The sequence below is a fragment of the Chiloscyllium plagiosum genome, chromosome 12, assembly GCF_004010195.1.
Source record: "Chiloscyllium plagiosum isolate BGI_BamShark_2017 chromosome 12, ASM401019v2, whole genome shotgun sequence".
NCBI lineage: Eukaryota > Metazoa > Chordata > Chondrichthyes > Orectolobiformes > Hemiscylliidae > Chiloscyllium > Chiloscyllium plagiosum.
This window is the reverse complement of record NC_057721.1, coordinates 7,210,179-7,227,800: the sequence shown is the minus strand read 5'-3', so window position 1 is coordinate 7,227,800 and position 17,622 is coordinate 7,210,179. Positions and strand designations below refer to the sequence as shown.

At 40.3% G+C, this 17,622-nt stretch overlaps 1 protein-coding gene across 3 annotated transcripts in view; it reads right to left on the bottom strand.

Annotated features, from left to right (window-relative positions):
• The window catches only part of rb1 (retinoblastoma 1), a 197,177-nt gene that overhangs the window by 168,207 nt on the left and 11,348 nt on the right, over window positions 1-17,622 (bottom strand). For 2 of the 3 annotated variants that reach the window (XM_043700384.1, XM_043700386.1), the window contains exons 3-6: window positions 11,629-11,732; window positions 9,252-9,386; window positions 1,013-1,051; window positions 869-933 (exon numbers count right to left, since the gene is read on the bottom strand). In XM_043700384.1, coding sequence (XP_043556319.1) covers window positions 869-933; window positions 1,013-1,051; window positions 9,252-9,386; window positions 11,629-11,732 — 343 coding nt within the window. The remainder of the gene's footprint in view (window positions 1-868; window positions 934-1,012; window positions 1,052-9,251; window positions 9,387-11,628; window positions 11,733-17,622) is intronic. The other variant, XM_043700387.1, reaches the window with a different exon arrangement.

The following is a 17,622-nucleotide window of genomic DNA, read 5'->3' as shown; positions in this document are numbered from 1 at the left end:
ATTGGGTCATAGGATTGTGGGGAATGGGCAGGAAGTGAAGTCAAGACTGAGATGAGATCAGCCATAATTATTATGAATGATGCAGCAGGCTCCAAAGGACTGAATTGCAAACTCCTTCTTCTAGTTCTTATGATCTTACAATTAATGTAAACCTTCAATTCTTACCAACACACTTGATTAAAATGTGTTTACATAATAATCTTGAAATGGGATTAAAATAAGAGCACCTTAAAGATGTTTTCAATACATGAGGACATAAATTTTAATTAGGCCAGTAGAGAATCTTACAAGAACCACCGCAATGTTGAACATCGAACAATCTTTCAATTATATTTCAATCAAACATCTCAAACACTTTATTCAAAGCCTGCCATGTATCCTTGCTCAATTATGATCAAAACATTCAGGCTCTAAGCTGTCCTTGATTGGATCTGTTGCTTTATGTTGTCTAGTAATCTCACTTCTGATATCAGGTAAACATGTTTCATAAATAACTGAATTTGTCTTTTTAAATTTCATGAATCTGGAGGTTTAGAAAGACTTGTTAAGTAATGCAGCAATTATCTGTCTGCAATTTTTGACATCTTTGAGAAATTAGCATTAAAGAAGATGGTGCAAGCAGTTACTTAGTCTTAAAAGGACAGGGCAAGGACTGAGGCACTCAGTGGTGTCTTCTCAGCATTTATAAGGAAAGGGTACTGAAAACAAAATTCCAATAAATTTCCATTAATCCAGGATAATAACAAATAAAAGTCAAGAGAGAATGCAAGAATCACTTGGGGATCATGGGACTAATTTAGACAACTCTAAAAGCCAGCTTTCAAGGCATACATGTTTCAAAATAACTTTTTAAAAAAAAAGAACAGACCTGTTGCCAGTAGAAATGTGATCCAGCAGATTTTCACCACTGGTTTATTAGTTTCAGATGATGCCCTGGTTAAGAAATGAAACAAAGTCAAGCATGATGACATTATTCAAAAAGTTCTGAAAAAAAAGATAATTGAAAACTTACTGGATATCTGGTGCCTCCACAAATATCTTTTCACATATCCTGCAAATTTAAAATAACAGCTTTTGTTACATTTTTAGGGAATGTCATTCACAACTGCTGAAGCACACTTTTCACACATTTACAAAATTCTATGGAGAGCTGCAAAAATGCACATTGTGAATTAAATGTATAGTTGCAGCAGGACCTTCTCATTTCTACCAAAGAATAGATGAAACAAACAAAAATAATAGTCAAAGAGTCATATGTGAAATCTTCATCCAAAATATTCTTTATTATGAAGGGTCAACATGCTCATTTCTGTTACATATTTGAAACAAAACCTTAATTAACATTTTAAGAATGACCAGTAAAGTCAATTAAAGTCTTGACTGCTTGTGGTGGTCTCGTGTGCAAACTAGCTGCTTTGTTTCCTACATTACAACAATGACAACTGCTATGACCAGCTCACCAGGCCTGGTGAAATGACTCCTCTCTTTTCCACAGTTGGTTCCGAGAGGTTTGATTTACGAGGATCTGATATTCCAATTCAATTGGAAAGGCAATACTGCTCAATAATTAATCCTGAAACTCTACATTCGGAGGACCAGGGTTCAAACCCCACCAGGCAGATAGTGGAATTTGAATTGAATTTTTAAAAATCTGGATGAATCTATTAATGACCATGAAACTATTGTCAATTATCGTCTTACTAAAGTTCTTTAGGTAAGAAAATCTGCGATCTTCACCTGGTCTGGCCTACATGTGACTCCAGACCCACAGCAATGTGGTTGACTCTCAACTGTCCTCTGAAATGGCACAGCACGCCACTCAGTTGTATCAATCGTTATGAAGTCTCAGAAAGAAATGAAAAACCTGATACTGACCTAGGCACCAGAAAGAACGACGTCAGAAACAGCCCTGCAAAGTCTTCCTTACTAACATCCAGGGGACTAGTGCCAAAATTAATTGAGCTTTTTCACAGACTAGACCATAAGACACAGAAGCAGAATTAGGTCATTTGGCCCATGAAGTCTGCTCTGCCATTCGATCATGCTGATATGTTTCTCAACTTTATTCTCCTGTCTTCTCCCCTTACCAATCAAGTCTGGTCCTTGATGACAGAAAGTATAGGGCTACTTGTGAGGGGCAGGTCATGCCTCACAGGCCTATTGAAATCTTTGAGGATGTGACAAATCACATTGAAGGTAGAGCAGTGGATGTGGTGTAGATGGATTTTAGCAAGGCTTTTGATAAGGTTCCCCAATGTCGGCTCATTCAGAAAGTAAGGAGACATGGGATACAGGGAAATTTCGCTGTCTGGATACAGACTTGATCAGCCCAGAAAAGACAGAGGGTGCTAGTAGATGGAAAGTATTCAGCCTGGAGTTCGGTGACCAGTGGTATTCCATAGGGAACTGTCGTGGGACCTTTACTCTTTGTAACTTTTGTAGACCACTTGGATGAGAAATTAGAGGGGTGGGTTAGCAAATTTGCGATGACACAAAAGTTGGTGGACTTATGGATAGTGTACAGGGGCTCTTGTAGGTTGCACTGGGACATCGACAGGATGCAAAGCTGGGCTGAGAAGTGGTAGATGGAGTTCAACCTGGAAAAGCGTGAAGTGATTCATTTTGGAAGGTCGAATTTGAATGCAGCCTACAGGGTTAAAGGGAGGATTCTTGGAGGTGTGGAGGAACAGAGGGATCTTGGGGTCCTAGCCCACAGATCCCTTAAAGTCACCACCTAAGTTGATAGGGTTGCTAAGAAAACATATAGTGTATTGGCTTTTATTAGCAGGGGGATTGAGTTTAAGAGCAGCAAGATTACGCTGCAGCTCTATAAAGCCCTGGTTAGACCACCACTTTGGAATAAAGAGGAACCTCGATTATCCGAGGTGCCAATAGAAATATTAAATCAAACACGTTTCCAATGGTGATTGTGTCTTTTGTTTACAGTGATGAAACAGGCACCATCTCCAAATGACGAACCACCCTCCCTCTCTTTCCCCTGACACTTTCCCTGGAGTTCTACAAAGGGGTGTACCCCAAATGCCCCTTCCCCAGATAATCTCTCTAACATTGTCCTGTACAGGGCAGAGGTGGAACCTGTCAAAAGGTTTGTGTGCGTGTGCATGCTATTAGGAGATTTATCCCACAAAGGCAGCAGCAGCAGTCTTGTTATTGCTGCACAGTCTGGCTGCACTGAAGAGGGGGGCAGGGGATGATGTTGGACAGGGGTGGGTGGTGTCAGACGGGGTTGGGGGGGGGGTAGGCGAGTGCTGGACAGGGTTGGGAGTGGCTGAGGGGGCAGAGTTAGACGGGGTTGGGGTCAGGGAGCAGTGTTGGACTGGGTTGGGGAGGCCGGGGGTGTGGTGTTCTGGTTGCCTCATTATACGAAGACGTGGAAGCTTGAGAGAGGGTGTAGAGGAAATTTACCAGCTTGCTGCCTGGACTGGAGGGCATGTCTTATGAAGAAAGGTTGAGGGAGCTAAGGCTGTTCTCATTAGACCGAAGGGGGTGACAAGATGATGAGAGGCAGAAAGAGAGTGGGTAGCCAGAGACTTTTTCCCCAGGGCAGAAATGGCTATCATGAGGGGACATCATTTTAAAGGTGATTGGATGAAGGCTTAGCGGAGATTTCAGAGGTAGGTTCTTTACACAGTGTTGGGTGCATGCAATGGCCAGCAGTGGTAGTAGACATTAAGGACAGTTAGCAACTCTTGGATAGGCACATGGATGATTGTAAAATGAAAAGTATGTAGCTTAGTTTGATCTTAGAGTAGAATAAAAAGGTCAGCACAACATCGAGGGCCGAGGTCCTGTATTGTGTTATACTGCTCTATGTACTTGGCTGGAATAGTAATGCTGCCACTTTGGAGCATACCTAATTCAGATCAAGAGTCAGGTAAGGCAGACCAGATGAGGTTGGCAGATACCTTTTTCCCCCCAAAAAGGGACTTGGTGAACTAGAATTTTTACAAAAAAAATTTTTCAGACATTCCAGATTTTTTATCAATTTTGATTTGAATTTTATCACCTGCCATAGTGGGACTGAATTCAGGGTTCTAGGATATCGACCTGGGCCTCTGGGTTACTGGTCAAATAACTCTACCACTACACTATCATTTATTCCCCGTAACAAATTGCATTTCTGTATGTCGTGCCATTTGCCAATGCTTACTTGAATTCCTCAATCTTTCTGAAACTATTTGCATTTCAAAGCTCTCTTCATAACCACAGGACAGCACTTTACAGCCAATGAAGTATTTTTGGAGCACAGTATTATGATAATATGCAAAACAGAATATTTGTCATTTCAGGTCATAAGTAAATGTTTCCCTAAACTTTTGCAAACAATGAATACTGACTTGAAGTAGCTGCTAATTTACAGCTATGAAGTCACGTTCCATGGCAACACAAAATTTATAGAGACCACAAACAAGTCAAAGACACTCCTAGAAGTGTGATTAATTCCTTTCTCCCCCATTAAGATGAGCATAGATCATTTGGGAGTTAATAGTTGGACTTTCTTTCAAAATCATCATCTCAGCTATGAAACAATGACTAACAAGGAGCTATGAGAGACATGCTGGAACTCTATTCTTTGGAATATACAACCAATGTAGAGAGAGGTCATGTGATAAAACTTTTTGGGTAAATGCTAGAATTAGGATCTGGGCAGAGAACACACAACCTGCTGGAGCGAACAACTTTCTCCACAACTGTCCAGTCTTTCTATTACAGAAGAACCTCAATTAGCTGAAGGACTCAGGCAGGCAGTATTTCGTTTGGCTAATCATATTCCAGATAATCGAATGCCGAACAACAGTTTAGGCAAGCATCAGGACCTTGCGATCTTGCCAGATAATCCAATGTTCGGATAGTTGAATGCTGTATAATCGAGGTTCCTTTGTACACGGCTTTGGATTTTCCACATTAGTGATTCCAAGAGAAAAGAAATATACCAAGCTGGATTGAAAATCAGCTGCCTCAGTAAGAATCAAAACATCTGGGCTCAAATCAGTGATTTTGCTTCTCGACCTATCATAATGCCCGTATTTCTCTCAAGTTGTGTTGCATTTTTGCATGCTTAGATAAATTAGGTGTTAATATGCAATGAAAATAGGACATTTTTGTATATTTTCAACATTTTAAAATCTAGTTCACAATAAACATAAGTTGTGCATGTCTAACGCGAGAATACATGTTTGGCTCATTTCATACAAGACTGCAATCAACTACATTTTTTAAAAATTCATTTGTGAGATGTGGACGTCACTAGCTGGCCAGCATTTACTGCCCATCCCTAGCAGTGGGCTACCTTCTTGAACTGCTGTAGTGCCCTTAGGGAGGGAATTTCAGATTTTGACCCAGAGACACTGAAGGAATGGTAATATTTCCAAGTCAGGATAGTGAGTGACTTGGAGGTGAACTTGCAGGAAGTGGTTGTGAGTTTGGAAAACCCATTATCCTTACTGCCACCTGTCACTTAAACAATTTCGCAGCCATTCAATGTAATTCAATTTAATTTCAGTGTTTGCTGCTCACAATGTGGTTTCCTCTACATTGGGGAGATGCAGTCAACCAAGTTAAGTTTTTTAATTCACTCATGAGACGTGGACATCTCTGGCTGGCCAGCATTTATTGCTTGTTCCTAGCTGCCCTTGTGCAGGTGGTGCTGAGCTGCCTTCTTGAATCCCTGGAGTCTATTTTTTGAAGGTTTACCCACAGTGTGCCTAAGGAGGGAATTCCAGCATTTTGACTGAGCAACATTGAAGGGATGGCGACGTATTTCCAAGTCAGGATGGTAAGTGGCTTGGAGAGAAACTTGTAAGTGGTGATGTTTTCACATATCTGTTGCCCTTATCCTTCTAGATGGAAGTAGTCATGGATTTGAACGTTGCTGTATGACTATGCAGGTATATTGATGAGAGCTGTGGAAGGTGCACTTCACACATCAATAAAGTCTCAACTCTTTGACTGAAACTGCTTCATATCAGCATATCCATAACGCAGCCTGCTGCATACGAGAAAGATGTCCTCATCAGGTATGGTACTGTTGACGAAACGGCAGTAAATGTTTCGTCAGTCCTAGTAGCATTCAAAGCTTATTCTCACCCATTCAATCAGTGGTCCCAGAGGACAAGGGAGATCAGCAGTCTTATTGACTTAGTGACTTACATAGTGTGGACAGTTCTTGCAGCTATAGCATTTTGAAGGATGCGCTTATCAGAGACAGTCAGGGTCTTTTGATGACAAACTGAATTTTGCAGTCTGAAGACAACTGTTAGATAGGCAGACAATCCTACATATGCAAGCCAAGCAAAGAGTATGAAACAGGAATATGAACCTGGATAACTCAGTCAGCCCAAACACATTAGTTTGGACTCTGCCCAAATATGTTAGCCCTACTCAACAAGGCAGCTGCCAGTCAGAGGAAAATGCAGGAACTCACTGCTTTGAAATGCAAGCAACACATATGACAAGATTGTTCAACTGTGGGCATTCAACATTTTCACTGTCGTAGAATTCGTTATTTGGAAAAGTTTTGAAATACAATCTCATCTCTGAAAAGCAAGTCAAATAGATGAACTCCTGAATGACAGAGAATCCATCAATTTTCCAAGTTTTCCTCTTGTTAAAATACACATATCCATTGTTAAGTGGAAACCATTAATCCTACACAAGTTGACCACCCAGACCAGGATTTCTGGTCAGTCACCTTAAAAGGTCAAGAGCTTTCAGACAAACTTTGTCTCAACTCATGGCAAAGTGTTATTTTGTCATCTAGCACTTTAGAATAGCTTGAAATGGTTTGCCTTAAAACATCTGGATGCAGGTTAGAGGTTGTTTTAGTTAAAGATTGTTTTATAGCAACAGTTATCTACAATGGTTATGTTATTAATGAACATATTTATGTCTTACAGAAATCAGAACCAGTGTTGAGTTGAAGGCCTGTGTACAAGTAGCTCATCTGCAGCTGGTACAAGACAGTCAATGCCAAGTTAATGGCTACATTCCATTTTGCGAGGAATTGCCCAGTCCCTCCATGAATGTGAGCCTTTGTATGAAGACTGGACAGTGTTTTGCTCCAGCTTTTCCAAACAAGTTTCAGACCAAGAAGACTTCCCCCAAAAAGTATCTAAGCTTTGCCAAGATTTTGATTCAGGTTTATGATATTCCTAATCCGGTCATACTTGAAGATGAGCCTTTTTTCTTTAGAAGTTCCTAGCTCGGAGACACACCTTATGGGGAACCCTGTCAAGGAGACACACCGAGAGGTCATACCACAGTCAGGCCCAATTTCAGCTTTTCAAGAATGTTTGCAGTCCATCAGCTTCCAGTAATTGATGCAGTCCATGAAGATGCCCTCTGATTTTCTCCTAGTCCAGGAGCAGAATTCACCTCCTCCCATAGAGATTCACGCTTATTTGACATGGTGCTCATGAAAACTCACTACATGGAGGCTACCAAAGATGCGATGGAACTATCAATATTCTCAAATGTAAAAGGCAGTCATAATAATCTTCTAACCAGCAGACACACAGCTCAAGCCTGATGAGATCTTGTAGACTGCACACGATCACTTGGAACAATAAACTCTGCATAAGCACAAATGTCCCTCAAAACATCAGCAAGAGAATATGTTCTATTTTTCAATGAGATTCCAAAAGGTTCTCTGAACTCACCTAACCTTTTAGGAATACTTTAGCAATATCAGAATTTGAAGGTAAAGTCCATTTCAATTTACCTTCTTAATCCAGAATGATTTACAGCAACCCCAGACGCAATCCAAACAGCAGATTTTCCATTGCAAGGAACAATGTCAGAAATGATTTTCAACAATAACCCATAGTTCGTGCCCATATCTATGAAACATGAATCAATAGTCTGCATTCTTCCAGATGATTGATTCATTCATCTCTTCATCCTAAACATGACAATACGGTTCAAGAATCTCAAAATATCATTGCTGTCGAAGACGAGGAATAGCAATATCCATTAGTTCTTGTCCAATGGTGCAGCTTCCCAGTTCCCAGCTTCACTACCCAGTTATACTTCAGTTTCAGATGACATTTTCACAAAAAAGATAAGATTGATCAAAGTTCAGTCAAGTGGAATGGTATCTTCTCAATGAGCACCCAACAACCTTAATACTGACTCTTCCCTCCAGAGCTAACAAATCTTTTCAATACCATACAGTGTTACTAATTTTGTTCTTTCCATTTTAGCTGATGAAAACATGATTCAAGGTCAACCTCCAATCTTCAATTCCACTTTATTCAAGATCAGGGAGAATTGAGAAGCTATTCCAATTGGTTGAATCAGAGAGCTGACTAGTGAGATTTTTTTGGTGGGAGAGGGATAGAGGGAGTACTTATTGCTTTTGATAATAGCATTAAGAAATTACTGTCAAATGATAATGTTAACTAACAATGTACGGGGTGTGGAGGTGGGGTTCTAGGGACAGAAGTTACTAAATATGCAAATCAGCATCTGAGGAACACAGTTTACAACTGTGACTTCAGCAGACCCATGACAGACACATACCCTACTAGAAGATTAGAACTAGAGCAGGTTAAGGCAGAGATGCCTGCAGCAATATTATGTGTATACTTTAATCAATGTTGTTGAAGAAATATCTGGCCTGAACCAATGAACCCATATTAAAACAGTCAGAAGCCATGTGGTCCCAAACTGAGCAATGGGCAGGCTTTTGCAGAGTTTATGCTGCTTGACAACACTGTCAATATCACCCTGCATTACTTTGGTGATGATCAAAATTAGACAAAAATCGGATGGCTATTGATAGAGATGGATTTGTTCTGCATCTTGTGGAAAGGACATACTTGGGCAATTTTCTATATTGTCAAGCAGATACAAGTGTTGTGATTGCACTGAAACCAACTTAGTTAACTTAGCTGTAAATACTTCAGCCTCATCTTTTGTGTCATTATTATTCGGTTCCACATATATCCTTTGCCAAACTCCACCATTCACTCGTTTATTGTTCATCATCAATCCTGAATGGATGGGAAAGGACTGCAGAGCTTTGATCTGACTAGTTGGTTGAGAAATCACTCTGCTCTATCATTTGCTATTTCCACTGTTTGGCATGCAAGCAGTCCTGTGTTGGAGCTGCACCAGGTTGATCTCATTTTTGTATGTGTATGGTACAGCTCCTGATATATTGTTCTGTACTCCTTGTTATTGTGAGCTTAGAAGCTTAATAATAACAACATTTTTTCTTTAGAAGTTACCTTTTAAATTTTTCAAAGAGTGCAGTGAAAACAAGGCACTTCTTCTCCAGTTTCAATACCAGTGAATTTACTTTAGTGCTAACAGTGTCCAAGTTCACATCCATTTTCTTCAGCAACTGCAAAAACTCAGTCACACTTCAGGAAGGAAAGAGAGAGAGAGAGAGAGAAAAAAAAAATTGTCAAAGAACATTTTTATCAACACCGGCTACATTATGTTATCACTTATTTGAAGTAGACTTCTATTAAATAGTGCTTTTTCAAACCAAAATATTTCAAAAGTATTCAGTAATTCAAATGAAACGACTTTGCAAAAACTATAGTAAACTAATACATTTGACATAATACACATTTAACTTATCAGCAATAAAAAAGACTCCATAAACATACAAAAGAAACAGGAGGATTAGACCATACAGCCCATCAAACCAAGACTACTATTCTAGATCACAGTTGATCACACACTGCACACAAAATCAAATTACTTCAGTGTCTTCATGACTGTTGACTAGCCTATTTCAATGGGTCTACTCTTAAAATTATTTAAACAATTATTTATAAAGAGAACAAAAGCAAAATACCATGGATGCTGGAAATTTGAAACAAAGAAAATACTAGACAAACTCAGTAGGTCTGGTAGCATCCGTGGAAAATGAAATTGTCTTAATATTTTGAATCCAGCACGACCCTAGTCATACCAGACTCCAAACGCTAACTTAGTTTCCCTTTCTACCATACGTTACCATATCTGCTCAATTTCTCCAACTTTGCCTGTGCTTGTTACTGAATAAGCTTTACCTGAATCAAATTCACTTAAAAATGTTTAAATTAATGCTTACATTTGAATGTCAGAATTTTTTCTTTAAATGCTCATTCATTTCGCAGGGTACTTTCTCTACCTGCAGGGAGCAGGTTTCAGATTTAAATGAGTAGGACTATAGGTGCTCTCAGGGTAGATTAAAATTTCACATTCCTGATCATACATGGATGGTGGTAGATACAATAGGTAGATACTGCTACATGATTTGCATTTATCAGACGTGTGTGCAAAATGTCTTAGTATTGTATTTATTAATTCCCTTTCTTGAATTAACACAGTACTATTCTGCTTTTCTTCCCTTCATTATAAACTCATTCCTTCCTAAAACACGAGTTTCCTCTGTTTTTTTTGTCCACTGCATTTCCCAAACAAGATTTATTGACATCCAACCTGAATCCTATACACTTGAGCATGCCACTAGGAATATACGCTTACTGATATTTCTTCCCTTAGTGATGTAACTGGCTTTTAATTCAATATGGGGCAGCACAGTGGCTCACTGCTGTCTCACAGCACCAGGGACCTGGGTTCAATTGCATCCTTGGGCGCCTGTCTATGCGGAGTTTGCACATTCTCCCCGTGTTTGCGTGGGTTTTCTCCGGGTGCTCCGGTTTCCTCCCACAGTCTAAAGATGTGCAGGTTAGGTGAATTGGCCATGCTAAATTGCCCATAGTGTTAGGTGCATTAGCCAGAGGGAAATGGGTCTGGGTGGGTTACTCTTCATAGGGTTGGTGTGGACTTGTTGGGCCAAAGAGCCTGTTTCCACACTGTAGGGAATCTAATTATTCTAAAAAAAAATCTAAAATTGACAATTGAGGACAGCGCAAGTACAGATCCAATTTTTAATCATATGTTAGGAACTTAATAGAGCATTAATTCACTTTTGATTTTTACTTTCAAAAATTGAGCTCATCAACTGCACATCTGTTTGCCTATTTGGTCTATTACATTGTCTTTCCCTAAGTTTCCACAACTCATTACAAGGCCTTCTATTGCCAGTTAATACAAACTCGCAGCCTAAACATAGAAGTTCAAAAACTTCAACTGATAACTATACAGACCTAATTACTGCACCTAAACTGATATGAGGTGGACGTGCTGGTGTTGGACTGAGGTGGACAAAGTCAGAAATCACAACACCAGGTTATAGTCCAACAGGTTTATTTGAAATCACAAGCTTTCGGATCACTGCTTCTTCATCAGGTAAAGTCCTGATGAAGAAGCAGCTCTCCAAAAACTTGTGATTTCAAATAAACCTGTTGGACTATAAGGTGGTGTCATGTGACTTCTGACCGAAAACTGATACTCTAACAGTGTCCTGAACACAGTACACACAAAATGTAGTTACACTGCATAAAATACTGCAGGATGAATTCAATGCTGCAATGCCAGATATCAAAACATACCCAAAAAGGTTAAGCAATTCTTCCAAAAAGTTCAATTTCATGGCAATGATTTGTTTAAACTAGAAGACTCCTGAATTTCAAAAATAAAAATTATTTTAGTGAATGAATGACAGCTTCAATGGAAAATAATAAAAATGTGAATTCATAAACCTACTTCAGATCTAATGTTTTCTGCAAATCTGTCAGAGTGAAGGAAACTGCATTCAAGTCTACAGCTGCAATGAAGATGCAGATACCCAAATACTTTCGTGTGGCAGCCTAGAAGAGAGCATCCAACTTAACTTATTGAAAATATTAACAAAAATAAAAATAAACATGAACATGAACATAAATGAGAACAGAGCACCTCAATGAATAAATAAAAATCAAATAACAAGTGCCATTTGGTTTGAAATTGTTTTTTGTTTGTTATGCTGTAATCATAGAAATACAACAAGTTAATGTTTCGGATTGATGGCCGTTAAAAAGGTGGAAACATACAGGAGGCATAGAAAAGGGTAGATACAGAACTAAAGGAAAGATTTGGGATAGTGGAATATAGAAAACAACAACATATTAAATAACAAGAAAACAAATTGGTTGAATGAAGTCTAAGGAAATGGAAATGGAAGAAGCAAAGAAACAAATTGTGTGTCCAGAGTGCTTTGCAAACTGCCCCCAATGCAAATGATACAGGAAAAAATGCAAGATTAAGTCCAAATTTTCCAAAGAAAACAATCAGAATGGAGATAAAGACTGCAGACTGAAATTGCTGAACGATGTGTTGAGCCTGAAAATGCCTCAAAAGACTAGGTGTAGTTCCTCAGAAGCTCGAGACTAAATGCAGATATTTTACAAAAGCCAATCAATCTGCATTTGGTCTCTCGTGTACAACATGATGATTTGGATGTACCAGTGTTAGATGGGGGTGTACAAAGATAAGAATCACAACACCAGGTCATAGTCCAACAGGTTTGTTTGGAAGCATCAGCGTTCGGGGCACCGCTCATTCATCAGGTGGTTGTAGGGTCCAGGGGCGGATAGCCAGGTCCGGAACCCATGGGGGCGGCCCCGACCGGGACACACACACACACAGTTTGTGGGGTGAACTTGTACTTGCATTATTTTGCTCAATAACTGCTTAAATCCATGTAAGATTCTGTAAAGCCCTTTTTTAGATTAGAATCAGTCTGAACATTTGGGCACAGACAGCCTCACACAGGGCAGCTCATACCTTCAAAGCATTACCTGGGCCAACATGGCACCCATTGTTAAAGTTCACTTGAGAATGTAACTTGAAGAAAATTCTGGAATTAACATATGAAAGAACCAAAACAAACATGTCCATTCTAAAAGATGAGACCTAACAAACAATCCAGACCTTTTTTCAAATATGTAATTTCAGTTACATCACACTGTAAACTTTTGCTATAAATTTTCTGTCCTATGATCTTATTCTCCACAACCACCTGATAAATGAGCGGTGCTCCGAAAGCTAATGCTTCCAAATAGACCTGCTGGACTATAACCTAGTGTGGTGAGATTTTTAAACTTCATGTAGAACATAATATCGAGAGGACCGAATATAGGGACTGAAACCGAAAGCAGCATACAAACTGCAGTTTCACCCCGGTGGAGTATTTGGCCATTAGATGGTGATGTGAAGGACACAAAACAGGTGTACGGACTGCATCTTTTACCCTTGCATGGAAGGGGAATGGGTATTGATGCTGATTGAGGGGTGGATAAGAGTGTCAGGGAGGAAATGATCTCATGGAAAGATGGAAAGTTTGAAGGGACAGGCGTGTTTAGCATTGGAACCACAGCAGCAGTGTCAGAAACAATGAAGGATGAATCATTCAGAGTGAAAAGTGAGTGCGAAAAGAAACTTATCCTGGTTCTAGAAGGAAGGCATGAAAACAGAAGGGAGTGTGGGAAATGGGTGATGCATGTAGGTTGTCCAGAAATGAGACACATCAAAAACACTGGTGTGGAAGTTTGTATCACTAGGTCAGTTGTATTAGAGAAGGTGGAAGAACACAGCGATCTAAAAGAATGCAGGATGCATTTAGAGGAAGATGCAAGAATCATTGGGTTTATAATGAATATATGCTGTTAGTCTATTTGCAGAAATGAGGCAGGGAACTCAAGGAAAGGGAGAGTCAGTGATGGAACTGACAGAAGGTCAATGCATTGCAAAAGGGGGGTGACAGGGGGTGCCTGAGGAAGTCTAGAAGAAAATATTTGATCCACATCTGACAAAAAAGGCAGGCATGACAAGTACCCGTATGGATATCCACAACAACCTATTTTAATTCAAGGAAAGCGACAGAGCCAACACAGTCAGCAAGTTCAGAGAAAATACTTAAAGGAGTGAAGGCAGCAGATAAGTTGACAATGCCAAAATCATTCTCGCAAGCCTTGATAAAAAGATCAAGAGAATGCAAGCAGCAAGAGGGTACCAGATGGAAGAAGAATGCTGCAGACAAGTGGAAGGCCCACATTGGGCAGGGTAGGCAGAGGATAAAGGACATCTGGCCAAAGGAATGAGCACAGAGCCAAAAGGTGACAGTAGATCTTAAAGTGTCTTGCTCAGCAAGGCGTTCATTGAGGTACTGGGATAAGGGATAAAGCAAATCTATGGTTAAACCATTTTGGATTCAGGTGAGTCAGAGACAGTGTGAATATATCAGACTACAAGTACTTGCACTATCGTGCTTTCGAAATAGAGGACTTGAAACGTCTCTCACCAAAAATGTGAAAGTAGGGAGATTCTTTTAAAGATTAAGTGTTATTTTACTTGTTTGTACTGTTCAGCAAATGAATGGCGGAGACTCACAAGGCAGCAAGTCAGATATTGACAGGAATGAAAAGAAGCGATGATTAGTTGATGCCAAGTTTCAGTTTATAAGAAGTTAAAGATAACAAGTTAAAGAAAAGACAAAAATCCCTCCGAAGTCAGTCGATAGTTATAATATTCTACAAAACAGTACACATATGCACACCATACTGCGAGCCTTTGTGCATTCAGGGTTATTTAGCAAATGCAGTCCAACTGCAGAACTGTATGATTAGATGTAATTTTGAGTTTTATAGGTGTGGGTGAGGTCAGTTGGGCTCTGTGGTGCACTTGCATGCTCCGGAAGCTATATGTATTATACACAGGGTCTTGTTCTTTGCAGACAAACATGCCCATATATCTGCACCAATTCAATAAAACTGATAGGTAGCCACTTTCTGGTTAATTTCTCATGACTATGCCTTGACAAGCGTAAATTTGTCTGGTTTAAAATTTAACCAATACTTGACAGTTAACTGTCAATCATCATTCTTAACAACAGAGTTCATTCGAGACTCAGACGAACCACACAGACAACTGTGACTTAAAGCGAAGTTGAACAGAATCAGTACATCCCTACCCAACAAGCTCGCTATGAACAGAAGGTTAGTGAAATGATGTCACCTATCCCACCAGCCTTAGATGCAACTGTACCCACAGTCACTGCCGCAGATGTTAGATTGGGCTCCTTGAGAGTGAACCCATAAAAAGCAAGTATCCTGGATGGAGTCCCTGACAGTGCGTTCAGATCCTATGTGGACCAGCTGGCAGGAGTATTCACAGACATCTTTAATTTCTCCTTACTAAGATTTGAAGTCCCGAACCGGTTTCAAGAAAACTATCATACAGCTGCCAAAGAAAAATCATGCAGTGTATCTCAGTGACTCCTGTCCAGTGGCTCTAACCTCCATAATTATGAAGTGCTTTGAGAGATTAGCGATAGCTCCAGCCTACCAAACTGCCTAGATCCTTTGCAATTCGCCTACCAATCCAAAAGGTCCACAGCAGACACCATTACCCTGGCCTAGACTCATCCTTCGAACCTCTGGTTAACAAGGATACTTTCGACTACAGTTCTGCCTCCAACACCATAATTCCAAACAAACTCATCTCTAAACACCAAGACCTAGGTATCAGCTCTCCCCTGTGTAACCAGATTCTTGATTTCCTGACCCATAGACCGCAATCAGTAAGAATAGGTGACTATTCTCCATAATCCTCAACACTGGTGCCCCACAAGGCTGTGCATTCAGGCCCACACTATATTCCTTACGCACTCAACTGCTAGAGGAAACTTGACAGGGTTCAGACAAGATGTAAAAGGATATTGCCAGCTTTGGAGGGTTTGGGCTAAAAGGGAGAAGCTGAATCAGCTGGAGCTATTTTCGCCAGAGGGTACAGGTCTAAGGTGAGAGGGGAAAGATTTAAAAGGGACCCAAGAGGCAACTTTTTCCACACAAAGGGTGGTGAGTGAATGGAACGAACAGCCAGAGGCAGTGGTGGAAGTGAGGACAATTACAACATTGAAAAGGCATCTGGATGGGTATATGAATAGGAAGAGTTTACAGGGATATGGGCCAAATGCTGGCAAACGGGACTAGCTAATTTAAGATATTTGGTCAGCATGAACAAGTTGCACCAAAGAGTCTGTTTACGTACTGTACATCTCCATACTTCTTTGATTGTGTGGCCAAATTCCACCCCAATTCCATTTGCAAGTTTGCTGAAGACACCACCACTGTAGGTCAGATCTGAAACAATGACAAGACAGAATACAGGAAAGAGTTTGAGCAACATGGTGTAAAGACAACAATCTCTCCACCATCAGCAAATCAAAAGGAGCTCATCATTGGATTCAGGAAGTGTGGTGAATGGCATGTCTTTGTCTACATCAATGCTGAGGTAGAGATGATCAGGGGGCTCAAGTTCCTTGGAGTTATGATCACTAACAACCTGTCCTGGTCCACCCACATTGACACTATGGTCAAGAAAGCACAGCAACATGCTTCCTCAGGAGGTTAAGGAAATTCAGCATGACTAAAGGACTCTTACCAATTTTTATAGATGCACCACAAGAAAGCATCCTATCAGATGCATCATAGCATAGTATTGCAACTGCTCTTCCCAAGACCGCAAGAAGCTACAGAGATTCGTGAATGCAACCTAGTCCATCATGCAAACTAGGAGAAAGCAAGGACTGCAGATGCTGGAGATCAGAGCTGAAAAGTGTGTTGCTGGAAAAGCGCAGCAGGTCAGGCAGCATCCAAGGAGGAGAATCGACTTTTCGGGCATGAGCCTTCCTGAAGAAGGGCTCATGCCCGAAACGTCGATTCTCCTGCTCCTTGGATGCTGCCTGACCTGCTGCGCTTTTCCAGCAACACTTTTCAGCATCATGCAAACTCGCCTTCCATCCAATGACTCCATCTGTATTTCAGGCTCTCTCGGGAATGCAACTAACATAATCAAAGACTGTTCCCACCCCAGTTACGCACTCCTCCATTCTCTTTCATTGAGCAGAAGATATAAAAGTTTGGATACATACAAAAAGATTTAAGAACACTTGCTTCCCTGCATTTGTCAGACTTTAACAAGCCTCTCAAATGTTAATTCTGATCGGTCTCTCTCTGCGGCTATAAAACTGTATTCTACACTGTTGCGTTACCCTGGTGCACTTTGTATATTACTATCTGTCTGTATGTCACACAAAACAACATTTTTCACTGTATCTCTGTCCATGTGACAACAATAAATCAATGAATTTTTTAACCAATCAGCACTCTCTTCTCATGCAGTATAAATGCTGTTTTCTCCCCCCCCTCCAACTCTATTTTGATTTAATCCCTGCCCTCCCCTTCACTGTTTGATCACACAGCATTGCCCTTTTGTGAAGGGCACTGCATGTCACTGGCCACTCAGGTGTTTTCCTATCTTCCTGGTGGTGGAAATTGAATAAAGATTCATGCACCTTGTGTCTCTCACCTGCGCACACACACCATGGGTGCTGGGGAAAAATAAGCACTACCGCAGTTAGGCGGTAGTGTGGGGGTTTAAAAGGAGAAAAAAAAAGGAATAAAAAGAGAAAAAATATAAATGCTGTTTTCTCTTTACATGAATATTTCTTGCAAATTGTCCTGACGAGCACAAGGTAAAAAGCTTTGACCAAATGTGCCTTTTTATTCCAGCAATACTTGGTCAGCTGTTTATTGAAGTTTATCAATTCTTCACATCTACTACAAATTTGGTCATAAAATTGTTACAGCAAAGGAGGTTGTCGTTCGGTTCTTCATATTCATGCTGGCCCTTTGCAAGAGCAATTCATCCAGTGCAAGT